This window comes from Carassius auratus, chromosome 6, assembly GCF_003368295.1.
Source record: "Carassius auratus strain Wakin chromosome 6, ASM336829v1, whole genome shotgun sequence".
Lineage (NCBI taxonomy): Eukaryota > Metazoa > Chordata > Actinopteri > Cypriniformes > Cyprinidae > Carassius > Carassius auratus.
Genome location: NC_039248.1, coordinates 22,791,425 through 22,813,853, shown reverse-complemented (window position 1 = coordinate 22,813,853; position 22,429 = coordinate 22,791,425). Strand labels below are relative to the sequence as shown.

At 35.6% G+C, this 22,429-nt stretch overlaps 1 protein-coding gene across 1 annotated transcript in view; it reads left to right on the top strand.

Annotated features, from left to right (window-relative positions):
• The window catches only part of LOC113101788 (gamma-aminobutyric acid receptor subunit gamma-3), a 110,837-nt gene extending 90,028 nt beyond the window's left edge, over positions 1 to 20,809 (top strand). Inside the window, exons 5-8 of the mRNA XM_026265679.1 lie at positions 10,397 to 10,534; positions 13,157 to 13,309; positions 17,196 to 17,401; positions 19,099 to 20,809. Coding sequence (XP_026121464.1) covers positions 10,397 to 10,534; positions 13,157 to 13,309; positions 17,196 to 17,401; positions 19,099 to 19,377 — 776 coding nt within the window. The 3' untranslated portion in view covers positions 19,378 to 20,809. The remainder of the gene's footprint in view (positions 1 to 10,396; positions 10,535 to 13,156; positions 13,310 to 17,195; positions 17,402 to 19,098) is intronic.
• Positions 20,810 to 22,429: the final 1,620 nt, after the last annotated feature.

Genomic DNA, 22,429 nt, shown 5'->3' with positions numbered 1-22,429 from the left:
AATAAATTAGGAATTTATTGAGGCAAAAGTCACAGAGAATTGATTGTGACCCAAGTTTGAGAATTGGTCCCTATACTAAATTGTTACCAAATTTGTATCCAAAAGTGAGATAAAAACCATTTGTAAAAACTGTATAACAAAGTGTCGGTCTGTGCATGGCATTGTGGAGTGACTGTTCAGAAACTCGCCATTTTCAACTATCTTTTAGGATACTCATTCAATACAACATAAAATATCACTCAATAGTCTGAAGATGTTTCTCCTCTGAAGGGCTTCTTTAGTGGTAGTACGATGGGAATATCCACAGCATTTAACCTTATCACGTACTGCCTCGTCATGCAACTCCATTTCTGCGAGAATTGCTTCAGTGAAGGAATGAATTTAGATCACGGAGGGAATCACCTGCCTGATGCTGGGAATCACAATCTGTGAGTTTGAATTGTAGCAAAGCTGCCGATGTAGAGATGTCAGAACGGCATTGTAAGTAGCTCATAAGAGATGTTGTAGATCTCCACTTTCCCCCATGCAGGGATGCATCTTGACACAGATTGCATCCTTTATGCTGCATAAACCATCTGTCTTCTCTGTCCTGCCTTTGTACACTGCTGTGTTTGGCACTGATCCCTAAGATGCAGGCGCACAACAGAATTTGTGGTCCTCCAGTGTTGGACAATGTGCTTGAACAAATTGTTAATTTTTTCTGATATTTCACTTTCAAATATATTTAGAAATGTCATTATCAATTGCAAGAGATATTAACAGTCATTAATTACTACTGCTTACAATTACAACTCTGATGTATGGATATATAATGAAGTTTAGTAGTACGATGCAATGTTACTACTAGAAGTGCCAGGATGTAGATCAGGTTTTGTATAATGAGGTAATTCCGTTGAGGCTTCTTAACAATGGATGTGAGCAAGATTTATTTTTTTAAGGGTAGAATTTAAATTCTCTTTGTCTTGTGCCCAAACCTTCTCTGCAGGGCCTCTAAAGCACAGCAAAGGTCCAAATTTTCACTGTTGAGGAAAGGAGAATGAGCCATAATAAGCAATCCCTCAAGCTTTCGGACACCCTCACTCCTATTCTTCACCTCTAAGCTACTTTCTTCCATTTCCCTGTAGCATTGGCCATTTGTTTTTGAAAAACCAGTGCTGGGTTCCAAGCCCTGCGTTTTAAATTCAATTGATATGCAAATGAAGGTTAATGCCCATCAGGCAGGAACTTGCGGACCTTCTCATGTTAGCGGCTACACAGGAGCGAGCATACTCGGACTGAAATGCCTGCCCCTGTATCAGTCACAAAGAAAATGGTCCCCCGTCTGCACCCAAGAGGAGCAATTTGCCAGAAAGATTATTTTAATATTTCACACCTCACTGCCCAGCACAGCAGCTTGTCCTCTAAAGCATATTTAACGGACTCAAACATACAGTGCTGTAGTCCCTGTGTACATAAACAAACACAGATGAAACACTCCCCCTAGCCAGTGTGTCTTTTCCTGCCCTGCACGGAAAGAGGTGCTTTCAGGTATTTAGCAGACCTGACAACAGGCAACATGTTTGTCTGCTGTGATCCGGCTGAAGCAAGCTGACGAGAGCAGTGGGCACCTTTCTACCTTTGTTTGTCAAAGATGTCACCTGCCTAAAGGCTATGAGCTTTCAGTGTACTGTATATCTAGTGACATTAAAGTGGCATATATTTGTATTTATTCATTAACATTTTTGGCTTTTATTTCATTAAAGTGAGGCCAGAAAGTACTTGGGACAGACAAAAGGGAACAAGAAATGATGGAGGCTCGACTCAAAACATGCTGGTTTTCACTTTTTAAAAGGATATTTCACCCAAAAATTTAAAATTTTGTCATCATTTACTCGCCTTTATGTTTCGATATGTCTGACTGATTTTCTTCTGCTGGATACCAAAGAATGTTAGGGCCATAAGCTCATTGGAAATACGTGCCTCTAAATACATTTCTGCAAAACTGGAAAAAAAAAAATTCCTATAGAAACGAATCGTTGCAGTTTTCAGTTGAAATAAATAACAGAGGCAATAAAAAAACTCAGACAACTTTTGTTCCTTTTCATACAAAGTATGATTTGCTTTTCACATAAAGCCTAATTTTAGCACAATTACTATAGGAATATGATGTTATGAATTCAAAACATGCTGTGACATTTGGAAAATGATACTTTTGAACATTGGTGTCACATATCCAGCTTAGTGTATGGGTTTTTATATTCTATATTTAGGTTTGAGAGGTGAAGAGCTTGGGTATGAATCCCATGAAACTATGGTTCCACAAAACAGTTCAAACCTGCATATAAAGAAGTTCAAATGGCATGATTGCATCAACAAATACGTTTTTACTGAATACTAGTCTTGCATTTGTTAACACTATTGGGTTAGGTTTAGGGTTGGGTTTGGTATAGGGGATATTTCCAACATGACAGAATTAACTTTTAGTGACACTACAAAAACAATGTAATATCAACATAACAAAAACTAGCTAGGGTCACATATTTGAACCCACGTTTTAGCGCCACCTACTGAATGTTTCACTTTGAAACTGCCTTGAAACTTGCAGTAAGGTACGTAATAATGATGTTGCAGAAATGTATTTAGAGACACATATTTCCAATTACCCTGGTTTGGTATACTGCAACCATGCAACATGCATCAGATCCATCAAGCAACTGACCCAGTTACCATTTGGAGACCTGATGAAATGTCAGCGGTCATTAAAATCTGTACAGTCTGTAATGTAGATAGATGTAGTGTTCAGATTCATTTAAAAGGTAGAAAAGTGGTGTGTGTGCTTGCAATTCCTATAAAAACCACCTTTTGTGGCCCTAACCAATGGGAGCTGCTTTTCCTGCTGCACAGAATCACCTTAGTGCCATTAACTCATCGAATTGATTTGACTCCCGTTCATGGATTCGCTTGGAGGGAAAGACATTACCATTTCCATCAAAGTCTTTTTACTCTGCATACTGTAGAGGCAGTTATGAACGCTCATGTGCTCTGATAGCACTTCTGCTCAGACATGACAGGATATTTATTGGTCATTTTCAAAGGATGGTCAAAAACAGATCTAGATGGATGTTGGGGTTATTAACTGAAAATAGTTTGCTCACATTAATGTTCACAATAATGTGTGAGACTGAAGAGGCGACAAGTGATACAAAACGAGAAAGACATTTGGAAATTGGTAAGTGACTAAGCAGTATGCAAAAATGCATTTCATAAGATATTAAAAAGTAAATCAACTCTAATAATTTCCAAAATCGTAATTGATTGGCAGCTTATTTAGCAGCTTTTGCTTCTGCTACTGCACATAAATCTTAATAAACCTTCCTTTTTTGTGTCAGAATGAGAAAATTCTCTGCTTGTTCTCCTTCTTCGGTTATTTGTTTTGTTCTCTTTTCACTCTTTTATCGTCTACAACACATCTGTGGTTACTTCTCTATATTTTTAATGTTTCAAATGCTGCAATACTGTTTGATGATCTCCCAAGTAATTTACAGGATCAGTTCACTGTCATAATCCAAACTTAAAAGTTCTGTGAAATTAGAGAACCTGTCCATTATCTTCTTTCATCATCAAAGGCTTGCAAATGAAAAAGTAGACAAACAGTTTATGTAGTTGAGTTTTAAATGAAAATGGTATATAATATGGAATATATGGTTAAAAATAATTGTCCTGTTTCCAAGCTTTGATTAAAAAGGCCATCAGCAATATTTTGAGCTGAACAAAGGGAGGATGTAATGTTTAAAATTGAGCAAAACACTCAGACACCAATTATAATGCTGATCTAGGACGGAATCGGTTCATTAAATGAAGTGGGACTTTTTATATGCTGATAGGAACTTCTGTGATTACCTTTTGATCATGCACCTCTTCTCAATGTCAGAGGAGTTGGTGAGGATTAATGATTAAGTATTGCCAGGAAGTGAAAGAATGTCCTCAAGCAGAGCTAAGAAGATCATGTTAACATGTAGAAAGGTATATTACAGTATGTATGTTTCTCATTGTTTCTCACATTCAATCAATATCTACTGTCACCTGCTGTCATAACTTAAGATCTAGCTCCTTTGAACCAGGTCAAGAGATCCTGATCATGTTACTTACAGAAACATGTATAGTAAATGGCTTGGGAAGTGGCATTGAACATTTGAAGTCTTTAAAAAGTTATGAACCACCACTGAGATTGTAATCCCTAATCAAACTCATCTAATAGGTACAAACTCAGTTCTTATGCAAGCCAGAATCTGGCAGCAGACCTACATAGCCAGGATTCACAAGTCTGTTGGGGCATGACAAAGTGCTGAAGGAAAGTGCTGTACCATTAACTGAAATCCCAGAGAGAAATCCCCAGTGCTTAAAGAGGTGTTGGATGTGATGAAGTCTCCAAGAGTTATTTAATCCATCCAGAGCAAATGGTGCAGTTGGGTGGTTTACAACCAAAGAGGGATGGAAGCATTCAGTGTTACATAGACATCCACTGGGTTGCAGTTCATGGGTCCTGGCTGGTTTTCGGAGCCCTTGGGCTAATTATTAAATCTCTTCTTTTACCTCAGTTCAATATATACACAAATAAAAGTGCTGGCAGTCTCTTGTGAGGATTAGATTTGAATAGGTCAGTGTTTTCCCAGTGTGATTATAACCTTAATTGAATGTTATATTATGCCACACATACCAACATGCTTTTTCAGAGACCTGAGGGCATGAAGTCATTTGAATTTATTATTTAAGGCAGATAAGAATTAGCAATAAATTCCAAAGTCAAAAAATGGTGAACAGGTCCATGAACCAAGTCTCAAACTCGTGTGCTGGCCACACAGATATAATTTGCATTTTTTAATGAAAATGTTGAGTAAATAATTCAATGACTCACTAAAGTGTGTTGGTGAATTCGGAACCACATGCATATTACTCTTTAAAAAAAAATATGTATCTTTATATGGCAGGAATAGTCAGAGTAGAATGTTAGTATGTAATTCTGCCAGTCACTTGATTTGTTCCTGAATGAATCAACATGTTTGAAGGAATCAATAGAATTAATGATTTCATGATTCACTTAATACACTTGTCAGCTGTCACAGCCTACTGGTATAACAATGTAACCAGCTGAAAGATGCACTGGATATACATAGCTTTATATATTATATTTGCACTAGTTCTTGCAGCCAAGATTGTTTTTTACAGAGTGTGTTTTTTTGTTGTTTTTTTTATCATCATTTGCATCAGCTTAGTTCAGCATAATGGCCTTTGGTTTTTGTAGAGGATTGACTGTCTGAGTGGGTTGTGATCAGTCGAATATTGCCTCGAAGCTTTTAATCTTTCCATTTTTGAATGTTTACTCTTTTCACTATTTTTCCTTTCCTGTGCATATTTTATTTTTATAACTCTTCTCTTGTTGTTTCCTCTGCATGGCCCACAGCTACACTGAAACCCATCTGAGACAGACAATTTTTAACAGCTCTAAAACACTCCCATTCATCCTCAGTCACCATCATATTCAGTTTCTTCTTTAGTACTTAAGGTGAAATCCATCACACCAACCCTGACTAAAGCCATTGTTTTTCCCATGTCTCAGCTGGTCTGAATGTGACTTTGTGTCTGTGCATATTCATGCTAATGTTATGTAGCTGTCCCGATTACTAAGTGAGGAGGAGATGATTTTGCAATCACTTTTAAAAATGTGTGACTAAAGAATTTACTTGCTCTGCTTTTGTCTGTGAAATATAAAGCTCTACTCTGCTAGATGATTCCCTACATCTCTGTATTATTGCTCTCACTCAAGATTATTGCTGTATTTCTCCCAAACCCCAAACACTTGTTCTTTAAAAAAAACAAAAGATAGAGCTCATGCTGATTTTATATATATATATATATATATATATATATATATATATATATATATATATATATATATATATATATATATATATATATATATATATATTATTGTATTTAGAGCTGCTTTTCATAATGACTGAATGTTTAGTTAAAATTATTAATATCTCAGATACTGACGGTATAAGTTATATAAGTATGATGTTTATGTGATTATTCTCTTGTTGTTATATATCTTGAGCATTTTACCATATTAGTGTTATTGATATTACATACTATTCTTGTGACCATAAAACCAATATAAAACCAAAACATAAAATATATATTTTTTTTTTTGTCTTTTCTCTTTTACTCACCAGGGCTGCATTTATTTGATGAAAAATATTGTTATATTGTGAAATATGAACTTTTCTGTTTTATTATCTTTAATAATTAAATCAAAACATTTTCTGCGATGGCAAAGCTAAATTTTGGGCAGCCGTTACTTCAGTCTCCAGTGTCACATGATCCTTTATTATTATTGTAATGCGTTGATTAGGTGCTCACATTTCTTATTATTGTCAAGGTTGAAAACAGTTTAATATTTTATATAATTTTAATATATCTTTTTTCAGCCATTACACATTAAATGATCAAATGTGACAGTAAAGTGACATTCACAATTTCATAATAAGCAGCACAACTCTTTTCAACATTGAGCACATTATCATATTAGAATAATTTCTGAAGGTATGTGATACTTAAGATGTTCATTTAATAATACTGTAATAAGACTACTTTCAAAAACATCATCAAATCTTAGTGATTACAAACTTTTGAATGTTCATACATCCATGTCAGTTGTTTCTGACCCTGTCCATTATTTTGAAAGGAAGCAGTTTAGCTCTGATACCAGCCAGCTCTGCATTGAGAGTATTAGTTTTGTGCTCTAGTCCTGCACCGATAAAAACCTGATTAAGCAACTCATGTGTGGACAGGACTCGCAAGGTCTATAAATTATTATATATTTTTTTAAGTATATCAGTTTAAGTGTAACAGTTACTAAACACAAAGTCCTGCTAGAAGGCTTTAAGGCAGTTCGTTTGTGTGTGTAAAGTCATTGAATTTTAAACAAAGATCAATCTGTTTGTTCTTTTCTTATTTGATTGTATTTCTGCCGGTCATAAGATGAGCCATAAATCTTTTTTGCCCACCTAACCATGGCATTCTCATCCGATGTGGCGGATAGAGGCAGGATGTGTAAACTGAAATGTATGGCTCGCGTTTAGTCCTTCACAAATCAATAGTAACCTCCTTTGTTGATGAATGATGAAATTACAAAGTTATTTGTTGTGCTACCAAGACCTTCTTCACACACCCTATTAGATTTAAATCACATAGTCTTCCTCCCGCTACCGATCTTTCCACCATCACGGGAAGCTCTTGCATGCTGTTATTCATCAGCTCTCCTTTCTTCAACTACTGAGGCCAATGGATGGTTCTGGTTCCCATGGCAATGGCTATTTTTTCCTCTTGAATTTGCTTGTACCCTTTAGCCCAGCATAACCTAAGGGTTATACAATAATGAACCAAGGACAATGCAAATGGGAGAGAGGGAGACAGAGGGTGGCAGGGCAACTGTTGGGATGAAATGGAGCAGGAGTGTATCTTTGAGACTGCCCATGGATTATTATCAAAAGAAATATAAAGAGATCTCCACTTCAACTCTGTCAACTAAATATTATGATGTAAGGAGAACAGAAGTGTGGCATCAAGCCGGACACAATAGGTTATTATTATAATGTCTGAGGAACACAGAGTTCAACAATATGATTGAAAGACAAGTTGTTTCACTGACAAGGCATTTAGAGTTTGACAGAGGCCATATACATGCTGGTACATATAATTTAAAAATCAAAAATTGATTTTTCCTGTACTGGAAATCTTAAGCAGATTTGAAATTTTGCACAGTATTACATATTTTTTATTTGGTTAACTCACGTGATTTACGTCAGAGTCACACTGGGAAAGTTGTGGCCTAGAGAGTTTGACTCCTAACACTAAGATTGTGGGTTCTTTACTTGGGACAGCAATACCATGACTGAGGTGCCCTTGAGCAAGGCACCGAACCCCAACTACTCCCCTGGTTCCGCAGCATAAATGGCTGCCCACTGCTCCGGGTGTGCGTTCACGCTGAGTATGGGTCACCATACTTGGCTGTATGTCACATCACTTTCACTTTTTTCACTATTGTTCTTGCAATTTATACAATTTTTTTATTTAACTATTAGTGAAGTTCATCTAAATTAATATTAATTAAACTGATTTACCTGCCTAAGCCAATTTTTATTTTAAATTTGACATTTGGTGAGTATTCATTTGGATCTGTATACCACTAAATGTGTTACAGTCAGCAGATTTTAGTTTAATTAAAGCTATTGTTTGCCATTCTACCAAACTATAATAATAAATATAAGATTATAAAACCATTCTATCTGATACGTTTAGACACTCAATCAAGGATAACACAATTTCAGCTCCGGTCCCCTGGTACCCCCCTAAAATACATCTATGGAGGCTCCATCTATTTTACTATTGTGTACACAGAATTTTATATGAAACTATTTTGCTGATCCTTTGCAACCTCTTTATGGCTGATTGAGCCAAGAAATTGTAAACTTTATACAATACACTACTAATTATTTCTCACAGTTCACAGGGATAGCACAAGGGGATTTACCCAGGGTGAGGACGAGGATTTTTCAGTTTATTTATGTGCCAATTAATAACATGTTTTTTTCATTTACTTTAACCCTTCTTGCTAGTACCATTTATTAGGAATATGAATTTAATGGATGTCCAACAGGTATTTATGAAACACTGTCTGTGGCTAAATTAACACTAGTATTCTTCCAAAATACACCGTATTGCACAGTGTAGATTTAAAATTACACACTTTCTTGTTTTGTGTATTATTGCATATTCAGTTCAGATCTCAGTGTTGTTTTGGGCCATACTATGAAAATAAATAGGGTCAAATATTGTCGGACCCCAGTTCCGACAGGGTAAACTGTCCCTTTATGACCCATTAAATTTTGAAGCAATATCAAACAGATGAAAAAATTCTTAAAATATGTAAGGAAAAAAAGTATCTGATTATTATTCGCTGGTGTAAAATGTCAACTGTTTGTGGTCAAGAACATCTTTATCAGTACTTGAATGCCTTCTGCATAGACCAAGGAAAAATTTAATGCAATTCAATTATTCAAAAAGCATCTTTTATCTTTTTCCTCATTTAGTGTGTTTAATCTGGTAAGAGAATGACAATTACCTCAGATGGCTATTAGGCTTACTTACCATTTAACAGCACCAGGTCATTGTATGTTCAATGGAATGAATACGTATTTGAGTGGAAATCTAATTGTGCTGTTTTATTAATCACAGTGTCTGAATGAAGTGCTTCCACTAACTTATCAAAGAATATACTCTCTAAGAAATATTAGAAAGTCTTGGACCATTCTTGGACACTGTGTAATATATATGTGGCTTCAACGCCAGCACTCTTGCTGCTTAAAGGGACAGTTAACACGTTTACTCACTGTTACTTCATGTCTTTTTGAACCTGTGTGAATTGCTTATTTTACAATTGTTCCATTCACTATTTGCCACAATAAACATGGCACTGATTCATTAGCAAAACAAAAGGCTCGAGCATTTTAAGTGGCAGATGACAACTGCAATGAGGCTTATAATAAACAGAATGTGGATGTTAATATAGTAATCTTCAAAATAATCATTCTTGGTCATCTGAATCAAAATAAGAACAATTCGTTCATAAATCATGCGTAATTTCTGCTCTCATTAACTCGCCAAGGAGAGGCCCTTATCATGTTTCTCAGTGAATAATGATAATATATATATATATATATATATATATATATATATATATATATATATATATATATATATATATATATATACATACATATAGTACGACTTTAGTAATTCATGCATCTTTTTCTGAAATCAGTCTTCAAAAATACTATTTCTGTGAAAGAAAGTCCTACAGTTTTGCAACGACAAAAGGGTGAGGAAATGATGATTTTTTTTTTTTTTCATTTCTGAGTTTACTATCCCTTCAAAGCAGAATTTTTAAAAAGGACATGAAACATCATCCACTTTGCAGTACTTCTGAGACGTGGATAATCGATGCAAGAGTAGCATCAGCGATCGTTTTTAAGATTAGACTTCCAAAGGCTCAAGAGACCGCTGTTTAAAATCTCTTTTCTGGGCCACAGGTTGCATGCTAGAGACAAACATCTCAAGGTTGAGTGTCTGCATCAAGATGGATGCTGTGGATAATCGAACCAAACTTCTCATTTACTTGTTCTCTCTTTCTATGCCTTTGTCTTCCTTGTGCCTGTGATGTGCGTTTTATTAGCATGCTCTGGGCTAGAGACAAATGCTGCAGTTCGATGCCTGACACTGGGCTGCACTCAGGCATCCATCATAAGTGAAGGGGGCGCTAGGGGTCACTGGCTTATGCTCTGTGTAATTACAGATGGATACCCACGAGATGAAATGATTTACAAGTGGAGAAAGAATTCGGTGCAGGCAGCTGATCAGAAGTCATGGAGACTTTACCAGTTTGACTTCATGGGCCTGAGAAACACCACAGACATAATCAAGACAACAGCAGGTAATTTTTTTATTTTTTTATTTTTTTATTTATTTGCTCTCTCTATTAATTGGATCTAATAGGAGTTTGATTATCAATAAAGTATGATGAAGAGAATAGTTAGAAGGTTTAAAAGTCACTTATGATCAGTGGCCGCATTTTTTTGATCAATATAGTAATACTGTGAAAAATTCTTGCAATTCACAATAACCATATATTCTATTTAAATATATTTAAAAGTGTTATTTATTCTTGCTATGGCAAAGTGTCACATCTCTATCATTTTGGTTTAAGAAATATTTCTTAATATCATCAGTGTTACAACAGAAACTGTGACAAGTTTTATTAAACGGTGAATAAACAGCTCAAGTGAACCACATTTATTTTAAATAGAAATATTTTGTAATATTATATTTACTCACACTTTTGGTTAATATAATGGTCAATAAAATAGTATATATTAAAAAAAATCTCACCGTAACATTTTAATAGCTATATGTCTTGGGACTAGAAGTTTTGAGTCCAAACTTTTCTAACATAGCAGCTCTCATCCAGCCTAGCATGAATAAAAATGCTCAGTATAATATCTTCCTTTAATTTACATTTTTAAATTATGCTAAACTAGCATTGACCTATTTTCTCAAGCAACTACCTTTACATCCTTTTTAATGTCCTGGATTCAGTGCACAATTATGTATTTTGTGGCAGAAAGACATTTGCATTTGTTTAATGATGGTTTTACGTTGAATAGAATTGACCAGATCAGCTAAAGATGTTATACAGTATGAGGTTGTATTTACTGACAGTATATTTATTGACATTTATATACAGTTTTTCTGATATGTTACCCCCTGCAATATCTTAATGGACCTGCATTAAAATTGAAAACTCTTGGTCAGAGGATTGTAAGCATTTAACGTCACTTCAATTAAAGCACTACTGTACATGCACAATTGGACGACATTTTCTCAGGGCTTAGTAACTCTTAGTGTGAGCATAGTCAATGGACTGAACTAGAAATGTCATACCCTCATATTCAAATACCAAATCGGTTATACTAGGATGGTAGAGAATTGCATTTCTTTCAAAGGACTGTGACATGTAGATACAATCAATGTTAGATAGAGAAGTGTAGCTGGCCATGTCGTAACATGGCTAGCAATTTTCTAATTAGAAATACAAGAGGTCTGTATGTGAGAACTGCAGCATAGAATGGATAAATGATTTGCAATAGGTGGGAAAAGATCAAAAGACAACACAGAAAAAAAAAAATTTCGTTCTACAGTATCTGTCATTTCAGACACTGTTTATTCTCAGCCTGTGAAAATGGATAGTGACCTGTTTATCACTGTATGCAGGAAAAAAAAACTTCTGTAGGCTACTATGAAAAGTGAAAAGGTTTTGTTTAGGCCTCCAGACAAAACAGTAATGATGACTCAAAGACAAAGTTCATAATATTTGTGCAACATGAAAGAAGCTAGATGGTTTCAAACCTTTTAAAACTTGTGCAACTACAAGGCTAACCATACTGTATATTAGCATCGCTGATAGCATAGTTATAGAATCCGTTGAAATGAGAGATTTAGCATTTAGCATTTTCTATACTTTTTAGATATATCCCTACTATTTCATCTGAATACTTAAAGGGGTCCTATTATGCACTTTTACCAATTCTTGATTTTGTTTTGGGGGTGTACTACAACAGGCTCTCATACTATGTTGTTCCAATTATTACAACACCTCTCTCTCCAGTCTGGCATGAATGGCTCAAATAGATCCTGTATCAAATGAAGACCTGCCTTCTGAAATACAAAATGTGCTGTGATTGGTTTGCTGGGCCAGTGTGTGTTGTGATTGGCAGCACTCGACGCCTGGTTGGGAAATGTCACGCCCTTTACCATAGTGAGCTTCAGTGTAAATACTGCATCAAAATCAAATCAATTTAAGTGTGATTTAAACCCGGATGATTGTAACCACTCTTAAGTTTGTCTACCTTGGGAAAGCTAGTGTGTCTCTGACATAGGGATGGCACTCGCTGCCTTCTCTAATGCAGCTAAATCAGGTCTCGTCCCATTCATCTGTATTTGTCATATCACAAATCCCGAAAATATGTGCTGTAGTCCAAACGAGTCGTTCATCGTAGTTTTTGAAAAGTGATTTCTGTTAAATAATCTCCTTTTGAAGTGGACTTTGAGCCTTGTAACTTTGCAGATCTTTTTATGCTCAAAAAGCAACATTACAGACTAACTAAAGTTGAAAAATTGAAAAAGCATAATAGGACCCCTTTGAAAATAGCCTTGATATGTGGATATCAAGTGTCAACAAAGATGAGAGAAAAATTGTAAAGCATCACTATTTAATCAGAGTGCCAGGATATTTTCAAGGTCATGGCCAGCCTCTTACAAAAAAAAAAAAAAAAAAAAAAAAATAGAATGATATGAATATAAGAATGAAAACAGACAGGAGGGCTTTTCAAAGAAATTATAAAGGCAAAATGACCTTCACATTTCAAAAGTGTCAATACGTGTATAATTAATTTGTATTTAATTAACCTATTTAACACAACATTGTTTTGTTTTTTAAAATATATTATAAATTAAAATACTCATGTACACATCTTTTTCACCCCCCACCCCTTTCCAGGTGACTACGTGGTGATGACTGTATATTTTGACCTAAGCAGAAGAATGGGATACTTCACAATTCAGACCTACATCCCCTGCATACTTACTGTGGTTCTCTCTTGGGTCTCCTTTTGGATCAAAAAAGATGCAACTCCAGCCAGAACAGCACTAGGTACATGCAGTAAATACAGATACCTGATATCATTTATGTGCAGCTTGATGTTTGGGTTCTTTGTCTTTAAATAGGCATTATTAAATTCATCCAAAAATTAAAATGTACCCTATTGTCATCTAAGTAGATGAGGTTTTATTTTTATATATGTTTTTACTTGGAAATAGATTTGGAGAATTGTAGCATTACATCACAGTCCAAACAGCTGATAAAATATCACACTAATCCACAAGTAATCCAAACAACTCAGTTATCAGTTACCATCTTGTGAAGCAAAAAGCTCTGTGTTACAAGTAAAATCAGCTATTGTACTCTCATTCTGACGGCACCCATTCACTGCAGAGGATCCATTAGTGAGCATGTGATGTAATGTTACATTTCTCAAAATCTTTCCTGAAGAAGAAACAAACTCATTTGTATCCTTGATGGCCTGAAGGTGAGCGCATTTAAATCTTTGGGCGAACTATTAATTTAATAAATGGTTTGTTTTATTAATTAACCAAGTTCACATGTTATGAAAATGAAAGGCAGTTAAAGTAAAGTATTTGTCTTTATATCCTATTACATGTGGATTTTCACAGGAAAATCTGTGTTTTCTTTTTAGTGTGTGTATTTGTTCACTTTCTTTTATATTTCATGAAAGTGCTTCATCTGCTTTTTTGTTGGCTTTACTCATTTCTTTATAGTTTCCTGCATTGATTAAGTCCATGTCCTGTCCTGGTAAATGTCACTTTTGTCAAGGTAATTTTTCTTTTATAATTTATCATCTTTCTTTTTTAATTTATCAACAAATTTTAGTTATGCTTGTAGTTTTTCTTTTATTTTAGTGGCTGTTTAAACCATGTTATTTCTTTTCATTTATCCTCATATTGTTCAATGAGAGATCGGCATGTAAAGTATCATGCAACATAATTTAGAAAGGCTTTTAATCTGTCTCATGATGTAGCTTGATTAGCTTGCCACTCTTAGTCTGTCTTGTTTGATTATCTCTGATCACACCACAGATCAATGTGGTCTGAGATGGTGTTTCCACTGAGTATTCTCAAACTAACAAGCAGGATCAGTGCCTGTCAAAAAAACAGGATCCTAGACTGACATAAATCTTATACCGATCCTATAGCTAAATGCTAAGAAAACTGGAAGAAGAGGCCAGAGCCCTGCACAATCTATGTTTGGAAGAAAAGAAATAAACTGGCAACATATTCTGAGAAGAAAAAGAAGGATGAATGCAATTAATCTGTCTGACAAAAGAAGTCATTACACCTTCAATGGAAAGAAAGAGAGTAGGAGAAAAAGTAGAGATTTGCTTTACAGGCGTCCAGTTGATCAATGAAGTCCAGAGAGAAAGGCAGCTGAGATAAAATGTGGGATAGAGAGAGGGCTTGGGCTCACAGCAGTGGAAATGTCAGGTTAGAAAAGGATGTGACCAAGATAGAACCCAGAAGAATAGTTAGGGTTCAAACATAGGGTGCACAGTCTGTCTTTTGGAACAACTTTTTGTTGCCAAACCTGAAAATGCCTAACCTGAAAATTTCATTCGGTATCTATAATGTACTATAAATTAACTCCTTTTGTTCATAGTCAATGCATGGCCAAAAGTATGCAGACACCCAAACAGTACAATCATGTGTATTTTTTTTATTTTGAAACCGTGGGCATACATTCTTAAAATGAATGTTCCAAAGGAGAGTTTCCACAGCAATGCCATAGAAGAACCAGTTTTGGTTCCCCAAGTAACCTTTCAGTGAACAGTTCTTAAAATAACTTTTTTTTTCTTAGTGTGAAGAATGTTTTAACAATCTAAAGAACCTTTTGTGGAATGAAAAGTTTCCATGGATGGTAAAGGTTCTTTGTGGAACCATTGATGCCAAAAAAGAACCTTTATTTTTAAGTGTGTGTGTGTGTGTGTGTGTGTGTGTGTCTCTTGCTCTCTCTCTCTCTCTCTTAAAAATAAATGTTCTTTTTTATGGCATCAATGGTTCAACAAAAAACCTTTACCATCCATGGAAACTTTTCATTGTCACAGTGGTGTTCAGGTTTAGGCAGTAAGTTTCGTCTGTATATCCTGCCAACAGTTTTTTTTTTTTTTTTGAAACTGTACTTTTTTCAGGATTCTTTCATATAATATATGTGACCTTGGACCACAAAACTAGTCATAAGGGTCGAATTTTCGAAATTGAGATTCATAAATCATCTGAAAGCTGAATAAAGAAGCTTTCCATTTATGTATGGTTTGTTAGGATAGGACATTATTTGGCCGAGATACAACTATTGAATCTGGAATCTAAGGGTGCAAAAAAATGTATACGGTACTGAGAAAATCATCTTTAAAGTTGTCCAAATGAAGTTCTTAGCGATGCATATTACTAATCAAAAATTAAATTTTGATATATTTTGATATATTTGCAAAATATCTTCATGGAACATAATCTTTACTTAACATCCTAATGATTTTTGGCATAAAAGAAAAATCTATAATTTTTACCCATATAATGTTTTTTTGGCTATTGCTACAAATATACCCCAGCAACTTAAGACTGATTTTGTGGTCCTTGGTCACATATGATAATGAATTTCTATAGCGTGTTTAATAACGTAAATAATTAGAAACAAAAAATCTGCTCACAGAAGTGTTATTAAATTGTAATGTTTCACAATATTACAGTTGTTTGTTTTTTTTATAAAATAAATGCAGCCTTAGTGATCGTAAAAAACTTTATTCACCCATCTTACCGACTCTAAAATTATATGCATATTTTAAATGTATAACTTTTGAATAGTTGGAAAAGATGAAAAAAGGGAAATTTAGTAGGGGAAGAGCAAATTTAGTGTAAAACCCAACCAAACCAACAGCCTTGATAAGTACAGGAAGTACAGGATTACAGTTATTTAAACATCCAGAGAGTTGTTATGTCATTCTTATCCATCGCAAAACAGATGATAGAACTAATGAGGCTAAAATAGAGCCCAGCAGTTGAGAAAAGAGTGCCATTTTGAAACGCATATTTCATTCACAAGCTTTTCTGACTCAGGCAGGCAGTCATTTAACTAAGTGCCACTGTATCAGGGGGAGTAAGACTAACAGGTGAAGGTAATCACCGTGGCCAGAAACGGCAGAGGAAAAAGGAATAGAGTGCGAAATATCTGTCTGAAATAGACGAAGCTTGCTTGTTTCCATAGAAACCCTTGCAAAACAGGAGCACAGTCACCGGTTCTCTGAGGCAACTCTAAATGTCCATGCAAGAGTGGAGCTATGACTGTCTACACGCTTCTGAGATTCTAGGTGTTTGTGTGGGTGGCATTTTTTTAATTTGCAGGTGCCTCTGTTCCGATCAAATACAAGAGAGAAGAGAATGACTTCGGCATTTGGACATGCATCAGATTGAAAGAACAAAACAACAACATTAAAAGTGTTGTTTTTTTCTTTCAGTTAAAAAATAATAACAATAATTTGCTTTAGTGGTGATTTATGGTGGTGGTTAAAGTATTGCATTAGTTTCTCTCATATCGCCTGTTTAAAAATCCTGTCTATGTAGAGCATTTCAAGTTAGTTCCTTTTCAGTTAGGACACTGCACTAGATAGGCAGCCTAGTGAGGCAGCTTCCTTTAGAACACAGCCATTGTTTTACACCTATCCAACATGAGCAACCAGAGCAACAGAGTTTTAGATGGAACTTAATCAGGTCTGCTCAGCACAATGGCATCCCATAATTTGCTTAGAGCCAAAAAGTAACAGTGTTTTGTATTCAGTAGAGATCTCAAACTACATTTTACGCATGCTAACAATGTCAGCATACACTTTAGATGATTTAGCTCATTTTTTTCATTAGCAGGCATTTCTCTTGTTACCAGGCTTTCCGTCTAATATCCTCTTTTGGTTATGCAGGAATAACAACAGTATTAACCATGACAACGCTCAGCACGGTGGCAAGGACATCACTACCCAGAGTCTCGTACGTCACAGCAATGGATCTTTTCGTCACTGTCTGTTTCCTGTTTGTTTTTGCGGCTCTCATGGAGTACGCCACACTCAATTATTACTCCTACAGCGCTCGCAGTCGCAGACCGACCTGCAACAAGACGAAAAGATCGGTGAGCACCATATTCTGAATCATTTAAAGTTAGGAGGAAACTAGGCATCCTGTTCACACAATATGTAAGGGATTCTTTCATTTTCTTGCTCTAACAGTGAGGTTTCATGTCCAGTGTTTATATTATATAGGACCAAGTTTACAAGGCTGTGTTTAATACATTCAGCTAATCATTTTTAATTTAGCATCAGTGTGCTTTAGCTTGAAATGAGAGAGAACGTGTAATAATATAAGAGACATTAAAGTAGCAATAGTAGAGGTTAGCAGTAAGTATTAAATTTATCCTCCTGAGACACTGTCTTCATATAAGGAAATTCTATTTTAGTGCATTTCTTTGAGACATTACATATCACAGTTTTAAGTCTGGATGTCCTGTAAAGAGCACATTCAGGGCTTTTCAGAGATACAAATGTTTGGATGTTTCACCATGACCACTCCCTCTACTTAGTCTTCAAAAATATTAATTCAGTGATCAAATGTAACACTCTTATGGAAATATTACAAAAGTTATCATTTAAATCTGACTAACTGTTTGTCAAAAATGTATGTCAATATTCCTATGAAATATTAGATATTATTATGAACATCTTGTCAATTGTTATTCCCATTATTACACTTTATTTTTTCATTACATGTTGCCCCAAAAAACACATTAATATGCAAATTAAATACATTTTATAGATACATTGTATATAATGGTAACACCTGTCTATACCACGTAATCTGGTATTGACACGTATGTAAGTCATTAAATCATTAATTACCTTTTTCAAATACATGAAATATCTATTCAGTGTGAATTTATAGGCAGTATATATCGTTGTCATGCTTTGGTAACAATATAGTGATGTGTTATTACTATCCCGTCTATGCAGACAGAAGTCCCTTTTCCCATGTGTTTGATATAAGCGATCTCTCCGGATGGTATGGTACTGTATGGAAATATGATTTCATTAGGCTGATGTTGTTAGTCTTTGTCTATGTGTGTAATGTGATGCTAAATTATGGTTGAGCAAGCGCATCTTACTTTTTATTCATTGTGTTTCTCCGGTGGCAGTCTCCGCAGGTGAAATTTTCCCACTCGCTCGCCGATCACTCATTTTGATTAGATTTTATCTCTGCTGAGAAGCACAGATAATTACCATAGCAATTTTACACGAAACAAATATTACCCTATAGGTGATCTCACATAGATTATCTTTCAGTGCTGTAATTACCATGCTTTGCTCGTTATGTCACAACAACGAGATGAATAACAGGGAGTAAGTGGCAGAAAACTGCTGGAGAGTTTCCGGTGTGTGGTCTGGAAGGGTTTAGAGAAAGGATTAAGACAACCATGCTCAGATTTTAAGGTCATCGTACCTGCCCGTGAGAGATCGATGCTGCACTTGACTTGCCCACCGGAGAGAACGCTGTTAGTTCAAGTGAGTGGGTATCTCTGAGAACCCACCATGATCTTATGTTTTGATTGACAGCCCACTCTGAAGGATTTGTTTTGCTCACGGCATAGATTAGATGCACTTCAGCTAAACCTATGTTGTTCTTTTGGGTGATATTTTGTATACAGTACATGCAAAACTCATCCAAATTTAGGACTCCAGTGACGATTACCATTCACTCAAAATAAGGTTTTTTTGGATGCATACTGCAAAACAAGAGCCCTTTAAAATTCTAAAAGGATGTTGTTTTGTCCAACAGAACTACTCAGTACTGGATGTGGGTCCTCCTCCCACAGTTATCACGCTCAACAACTCCATGTACTGGCAGGAGTTTGATGATGCCTGTGTTTATGAGTGCCTGGATGGAAAAGACTGCCAGAGTTTCTTCTGCTGCTACGAAGAGTGCAAAGATGGAGCGTGGCGAAAGGGCCGTCTGCATATAGACATTTTGGAACTGGATGCATACTCTCGTGTTTTCTTTCCCACCTCTTTCCTATTGTTCAATATTGTCTACTGGGTAGGCTACTTGTATCTTTAGCGGTCCCACACACCTCACGATACAAAGAACTTGACTTTTGGTTCTGTCAGAGCAGACACGGAGAACAGACTGAACCAGGACTTTTCAAAGTAGGGTAAAAATAAAAGTGGATACTGGTTATCAAAGCTGAGCTGTGGTGATTCAAGGACTTCTCCAGTAGGCGATGAAAATGAAAAATGAGACAATGCTACAGGAACCGACATCAAAGCCCTTAAAACCAGGCTGTTTTTATATGGTCGAGAAGGATATTGCCACAAGCTCTTTTAAGTGGTTGCAATTCTCTGGCAGAGACCTTTGCCTTTTGTTCTTCAGGTACCAGGGAAAAAAAAGATACACAACGTTCCTCTCACACAATCTCGTCTATTATTGGGTGAGAGAGCAGCTGTAAGAAGTCAAGGTGCGCAAAATCCTTAGGCCAAGACAGCGTGAGAAAAAAAAAATGCCTTGCATAGCATGTGACCCTCTGACTTTAGGTGTCTCTTACAATCCTGGTAGAACGTTCACTTGAATGGAAACCTGTCATCTAGCCATCAGTCAAAACCAGAGCGGCTTTCATGTAAGCGCAGCTTTCAGAGCCATCTATAGTGCCTTCCACTGGAGGAGAAGCCATCAGGCAGAGAAATCTTAGAAATGATGGCAGGAGCATCATCTGGTCTTGACTGACTGCTGATGGTTTTCTTTTGGAGTTTATTCGAGCTTTAGTTCTAGTCATTCATTATTTTGATACATTCAACACATCTAAACCGATTGCCACTGCATGTTATATGATAGTATTAAGCTCTACCCTGAATCAGCACAATAATGACAAGAGAGTAGATCCATTTTGAAATATTTGGAATATTAATTAGTATGTAGAATGCAAATGTTTGCCTATATTTCTAGATTTTTATTGCATATTTTTTTTCAAACAAAAGAGAGGTTAATTAAAGCTTAAATAAATATATTATATAGTAGATCATATTTTATTTTGAAATGTCTAAAATCTATTAGATCAATCTATTAGTCAAAAAGTGTATCCATAGAATGGATCTTAAGTTCCATAGATTCTCACCCTTCAGTCCAGCCCGAGTTGGCACAATAGTTTCTGTCCATGTCTACACCCAAAGGAAATCAAGGAAAGTGAGTTTCTCTAGTTCATCATGAATTTTGTTTTATTTACAGATTTAATGATTTTGGAAAGCCCCATTCTATGATATGGCAATACATTTAACACGTGCAGGTTAGTTATCACTGCATACACTGTATACAAAATTTTTGTTCAAAAAGTAAAATTCTGTCACCCTTTATTCACACTCATATACTGTGCATTAGATTTCCCATTCATGGAATACAAAAGGAATGTAGGAATGTTAAGGCTGTGCTTTTTCGTACAGTAAAATTTAGTAGTGCTTTTTGAAATAAGAAAAATCATAAAGGTTAGGAATGACATGAGGGTGAGTAGAGACTGACAGTTTTTATATATATATATATATATATATATTTGAGTGAAATATCCATTTGGTAATAAAAAGGAGTGTCAAAACAATCAGTAACACTTTACAAATGGTTAACATTAGTTAATGCATTAGGTAACTTTGAAGTAAAAATGAATAACATTTAATGTATAAATAAACTGATGTTAATTCATAACACATTAACTTTCCTTACTGTTAGTTCATGATACCCCATGCATTAGCTCATGTTAGTGGATTGAAATTAGTTGTAAAGTGTTACCAAACAATCTTCAGCACACTGCAGTACGACACCCTACATAATCACTGTGTTCATTACCGAACTGTAATCCACAATAAGAGTTGTTACTGTGTTGCCTTAGGGTCACCTGCACAGAGATACTGTGAAATGATCCATTAGAGAAAGACAAATGGATTAATATAAGGTATCTACTTCAAATTATAGTCATTACCAAAGGATTCACACTAGCTGAAAATATTCTGAGGCAATCTCAAACTCTTTTTCTCCCCGAACTACGGTGAATTATTTTGTAGTCATGATCTTCATTATCACTATCGTCTCATGGGTAATATGTTAATGCGTGATGCACATCAAGGCAATATTGTTGTTAATTTTCTTCCTCGATGATTGTAGCATTTTCCATTTGATACCACTGTGGTGGGCTGTGGATTCTACCATTCTGGCACCAGCTTCAGCTCTAACACATCTGACCTACAGGAGGTATCAACATTTAATCAATCAAATCATGTTCCACCTGTCAGTGTAGGCTCTCTTTAACTTTCATCGTTGAAGTCACATTTGTATTGGATTTCATCTTTTACAGGTACTCGTTTAAACATCTTTGTAAGGTAATCTTTTTAAGAATTGTCTCGAAGTCTGTTAATGACGTTCTGATTAACCAGAAATGTGCTGTGAATTGCTGCCAAGCCGATCCTCCTCTGGCATTTCATGATGCTCTAGTGATTTTTTTTGTTGTGGCTATTAGAAATTGTCAGTCCACTATTGACCTGTTTTGCGATTCTGTTTGATGATAATGTGTGAGTGCTTCAACACGTTGTTATTGCAGCTGTTAATTCAGTTTGACGTACAATAATTATTAGCTGTTCATTTATAGTGGTGCTACAGCTTCAAACTGACCATCGTTCGAGTTCTACCATCAGCGCTTTTTGCTCTTCACTCCCAAGGAATCAGACAAATCCGACTCTGCCAAAAAGTCGTGTTAGTTACCTAAAGCCATATGCTAGAATTAAATCCAATTATACTGCTTTTTATAGTTGCCTAATAATGACATTAATTCCAATGACGAAGTACTCTGAGGAAGAAAATAGAAATTCTTCTGCATTGGCCCTTGATGTATTTTAAGATTATTTGGTCACTTTTTGTCACTGGATATCATTCCTTACCATTCAAGCCAGGGGGGCTTTTCAGAACAACGAATATAGTTTAATTTTTTATTCTTTTTTCACAAGGATAAAATTAATTACACATTCAAGTGACCTTTAAGAGGGTGGATATGCTATCCTTAATGATATATAACATGCATTCACTGAACACTCTATACTCTATAGCATCCTTCCCACAGTCCAGCCACTAAGGAATA